The 5,406-nt window shown below is 34.7% G+C and overlaps 1 protein-coding gene across 1 annotated transcript; it reads right to left on the bottom strand.

Annotated features, from left to right (window-relative positions):
* Nucleotides 1–3,302: 3,302 nt before the first annotated feature.
* Nucleotides 3,303–5,333, bottom strand: LOC130647049 (tripeptidyl-peptidase 1-like). Its single transcript, XM_057452767.1, has one exon. It carries the CDS (start codon nucleotides 5,249–5,251, stop codon nucleotides 3,548–3,550), a length of 1,704 nt encoding a protein of 567 aa, XP_057308750.1. The 5' UTR covers nucleotides 5,252–5,333; the 3' UTR covers nucleotides 3,303–3,547.
* Nucleotides 5,334–5,406: the final 73 nt, after the last annotated feature.

The raw sequence follows: 5,406 nt of genomic DNA, 5'->3' as shown, positions 1-5,406 counted from the left end.
GTTGTAAAGAAATCAAGTTCGGTAACTTGGGAAATAAGCAAGACAAATAATCCCGGATGCGATCCGAAATGTTCGGATTTGTTATACTAGGCTCAATCAATAATCGGTTTTCGTTAACCCCACGCCCCCATTTGTGCAAATGTGTACAACATTTTTTTAAAAAGCCAGTATATCTTAAATACCTGTCGGATTGTTCCGAAATTGTTTGAGAAGTATTTTTTATATGTTTTGGGTCACATAAAAGTTCAAAACAAGAATTTACTGGTTTTGGGGCGGTTCCAATAGGGTGTTGTCGTTCGGGCCGGGTAAAAATCTAGTGTGATTTCCAGAGGTTGTGATTGTTTTGTCCATATTTTTTAAAAAAAATTATGTAATGAGCTAAAATATGTAGCTACATTTACCTGCAGGTAAATTTTTCCTGAATAGGAGAAGAAAAGCAGATTTTAAAGCTGTTGTACACAATATTGTACAACACACACACATACAGTATTTAGAAGCACTTTAAATAAAGCGTTGTAGGGATATAATTGTTTTTATTTTTAAAATTACGAATATCAATTTACCGCGAAATGCATTTTTCCTCTAATTATTAATTAAGCAAGTAAGTTTTGGAATTATTTAGTTTTCCTTTTACCTATGCGAGGGTCAAAATTTTCGTGCGTATTGACTTTTTCTGATCAAAAAAATAATATCAACACATTTCCAACTTTTTATCGTTTTTCTTTCTACCTTTTTCTTCAATTATATGCAAGGAAACATTACACAAAATAACTGGTTCGTTCTTCTGCGACATATAATCGTCATCTCAAGCCAGGCGGATCAATTTTAAAAGTGGAGGGGGTAACTGACCATGGTTGGGCGAAGGGCTAAGAAAATTTTTTAACTTTCGCCCCCTAGATTAGCTAAAACATACTTCAAATTCCGAAATATTGCGCTGAAAGCCTCCACAAAATACAGGAGATTATATATAAAAATATAGAAACGCCATAAGATATATTTTCAAAATTGAGCAATAGTAACATCGAAGTATATGACAACTACCAGTCCTCCTTTGTAAATTTTCCGAATACTCGCTTTCTGTTGTCGTCCGATGGAACAAATGCGTTGGCAATTTTGATCAGGTCTAGTTTGTCAGTCCTATCTTTGTGGAAATTGAAACGAGCTGGAAGCATTGTTGTTGTTGATATCTCATACGGACATATGTATATATTGGTCAATTGATTAAAACACATGAGAACCTTATAAAAAAAAATCACTTTTTTATAACAGGCGAACATGTTCGTATCGCCGTCCGATGTTATAAAAAACATACAAGATGCCCTGGGGACGAGGTTGATACAGATGGAATTTTTTATTCAGTGCAATAAGGTCAAATTCTCCTCTTAGTGCGGGCTTGGGGGTGATGATATGACGGTAGTTAATCTCATCTAATTATTAGTGCTCCATGATCAAAATAATTAGTTTTTTGCCGCACTAAGTTAGAAAATTACGATATGTCAAAAACTTTAACAGCGAAAATTAATTCATAAAATTTTGCGATGACTTCGGTAAAATGTCACACCAACGAATGTGAATGTGGTTTTAAATTCAACACTCACTGTCGTACAAATAGGTGGTTTCGTCACACTCATAATGCAAGTCAGCAACATTTTTGTCTAATGGGTGCAAATATCGCCTTTTTATTTAAGCCTGCTGACAGGTGCGCAATCATGAATGAAATAACACGCAACCAAGGAACCAATATTGACCATCGCAGCGACGAATTTGGTTTACTGGCCAGAAAGCATTTTTTAATACAAGAGTCTGAACTAGATCACTCGAAGGTACAGAAATACCAAAATTCAAAAAGCATGTGAAACCAATGCAAGAGAAAAAAAGATATTACTAGCAACGAAGCTTAGACATATAGCGAGGCTTTTTCATGACGATGTTTTAGACAAATAAATAAGAAGAAAAGGATAAAAAATTGAATGCAGATATTAAATCTACTACGCTGTATTAAAAAGTCAGAAACAAAACCAGGATTCCTCTGAAAAAATTTATGAAAAATCTTGTTGACAATTTCCTTATTAGCGTAGAAAAAAGATAAAGAGTTATACGAGAGTGCTGCTGCCACACATTTTTACAAACGAAAACCAGCAGTCTCATCCTAGAGGCGTTAGACAATCAGTTAGTTAGTAGAAAATTGTGTTATAGTAAATTAGCATTAAATTTCCTTCCCTTTCCTAACAAGGAAATTCTTCTACTGCTGGACTGTGGGAAAAAGTAACTGTACAACAAGTATATAAGACTTCTATTTTTATCCTGCCCGGCGAGATAACAATTAAAATTTTGTTTTGAGAGGTTTTTTACTCTGATCTGCACATGCGCATTAAGAAAATAATAATGTCGCTAAATATGTCCGTAAGAAAACGGCATCTTAGTATACGCAAAGGTTTATTTTCTATTTTAAAGTCTCTACATTGACGGACAGTGGTGTTTCCCCGACTGGTTAGTCGAGAATTGTTACATATGAGCATTAAATTTTCCCCCTCTCCTCTCTCTATTTCGCTGCTTCTAAAAAGAAAATGGCAGCATATTTATTCAGGCTCCAACGAGTCGAAGTAGCGTCGTTGTGCTCCAAAATACTATAGATTTGACGTTCATAATGCGGGTAGGGTTCCTGCTGCAGCAACAGAAGAGGGATTTGTTTAATTGACGAGGAAGTACTTAATACAAAAATCAAACATTTGCTCACGAAACTTCACATTTTCTTAAATGTTATAAATTTCAAATTTCGAAACACGAAATAAAGGAGCAAAAAGACGTCGGTGATACGCAGTAATTTATTGTACTGCTGAATCATATTTTTTAGTAAATCATATCGCTTTAAGAAAATCCGATAACAACCTGTACCTTAACAAGACTTTAAAGGGAACGAAATACCTTATTTCTGATGGGGGCTTTATAAAATTAACACTCTAAGTGCAGAAACTTTCACAAATGATAAGATTCGTGAATTTTAGCATTTTGCAACGTAAATTTTTGCGACTGAAGTTTTACAGGCATCCAAACTATCATGAATTAACCTTAAAAAACAGGAATTATAATTTTTTAAAACAGCACGTCAAGACACATCCACACTAAACGCAAAATGAAGTTTCTCAGTAAAATGTTAATAAAGAATCCACTAACGGGATATTCATTTGCACTTAACACAATTTAGTATTAGTTAAACGAATCTGCGTTCACCAAATCGTAAAAATTATTTCAAAACAAGTGCACACAAAATTTAATATGGGTAAAGGTAAAAAAAAGAGGACTAAAATGCACTTAAATGTATTAATAATAAATTGCTATAATTTTAATCCTATAAAAAATCAATAATAAAAAATTCTAATGTTAATGGTAATAATTTTTATTTATTTTTATCTTGTTCGTTAAGCTTCTACGCCTTCTAGTTTTACCTGTTAGAAAAAAATTGCAAAATAATTAAAGAAAATTAAAAAAGAAATTTCAAAATTCGGGAATTTCAATGTTCCATATCGTTTTTATTGTTGTAAAGAAACTATGCAAACACCTTCATTGCAGCTTTTACCAATTCCGGATAATTAGGGGTACCATTACCAGATACTGGATCATAGCCAGTAGTAGCACAAAAACCTTTATCTCCAGAAAGGCAACCTTCATTGCAACCACTTGTTACATCAAACAAAGCCTGTGCATTTTGGTACAAAAATGGATTAAGGAAGCCCATGGTTGGCTTTTTGTTGTGTAATCGATGTTCATTCAGCATGCTTATGATACCAGCAACAGTTGGTGTTGATGCTGATGTGCCTGCGACACCTGGAACAGGGATGCGGTTATTTACAATCCAAAAGTGACGAGAGATGGCAGCTATATCTGGATATGCTCGACCAGTTTTATTAAAATATTGTGCAGATGGCACACCACTTGAGTTTAGGAATTTTTCCACTTTTGCAGATTGATAACTTGGTTGACTAAAGACATTGCTAAAACCTCCTCCACTTATTTCATATGCAAATTCTTTCCCAGCAGCAAATGGGTTAACAAAACCTGTTCCACCAACTCCTGTAACATAAGGACTTGTAACAGGAAAACTTGGTCTAAATTTGTTTTTCTTGCAGCCAGCTCCATCATCACCACTTGCAAATAATATGGAAAGTCCTCTTGTTCCAGCTTTCATAAATTCAGCATTGATTCTTTTCATATACTCAGGAGACAAAGAATCTTCATTATCTCCATAACTAACACTGTGTACCCAAGGTACTGTAGTAGTATTACCTACAGCTAAAATCCACTCTAGGAATGGCTCTTGGTTTTCATGTCTACCAGCTGTACTCCAAAACCAAGTTGTTATGTTAGCACCAAGTCCCATGATGTACTGTGTATCCAAACTAGCTTCAATTCCAGATCTTCCAGTGTTTGGGCCAATAATTTTATCAATTTTAGTGTGATGAACAAAATCACTACCAACGAAGAGTGACATAAATTCACTCAAGTCCGCTGGAGCAAAATATTGTTCTAAGAATTGAGCAACAACTTGTGCATTATCTGGATGTGAACCAACATCTTCTGCAGTAAGATTATATCTTTCCCGCAAAACTTTTGGATAAACACCAACATGAACTGAATTACTATTAAATGGTATTGAAGTTGAAATTTTTTCTTTGCGTGTTTTTAAAAAATTGATTGATGGAAATCTGTGAACACCACCAACAAAGTCTAAATATTCAGCAATGTAAGTGGGGATATAGTATTGAGAAGAAGAACGAATGACATTCTTACTATACTTATCATGCATAAAGTAGTAAAACACAGCACCAGTAAGTAATTCCTCAGCAGTTTTGCATGGCATCCAGCATACCAAAAAATCCCTGTTTTGTGTCAGGTCACAATCAGTTACATGATGATTTGAAAGCCAGGTCTTAACTACATCAACTGCATGTTTTGTTGGTGAAACAATATTAGTAATGTCATCTACACTAAGGTAATGTCCATAGGATTTGGAAGCAGGATCTGAAACCTTTAGAAGGAGTTCTTCTAACTTTCCAACATTTTCTTGCTTTAGGGCAAATGTCAGTTGCAATAGCTTGGTTGGCTCAACTTTGCTTCCTTTAATCCATCCCTCTTTTTGCCAATAGGTCAAATCTTGGCCTTTTTCTAATGCAGAATAGATAACTGCATTGCAAATGGACACAAAGCAGAAAAAGAAGACGGATGTTGTTTTCATTTTACCAACAGCAATCATAGCACAACACACAAAATGTAGAAATATGTGTCCAGCTTGTGCAACTTTTGTGGGGCAATCTCATGCAGTAAACTGCAGCCAAATCACATGACAAAAACAAAAAATGAGTAATTTGCATAACGGTATTTGACGAATTTACTTATTTGTATGCTGGA

This window comes from Hydractinia symbiolongicarpus, chromosome 6 (genome assembly GCF_029227915.1).
Source record: "Hydractinia symbiolongicarpus strain clone_291-10 chromosome 6, HSymV2.1, whole genome shotgun sequence".
Lineage (NCBI taxonomy): Eukaryota > Metazoa > Cnidaria > Hydrozoa > Anthoathecata > Hydractiniidae > Hydractinia > Hydractinia symbiolongicarpus.
The sequence above is the reverse complement of the archived record's forward strand: the minus strand, read 5'-3'. Positions and strand labels throughout refer to the sequence as shown.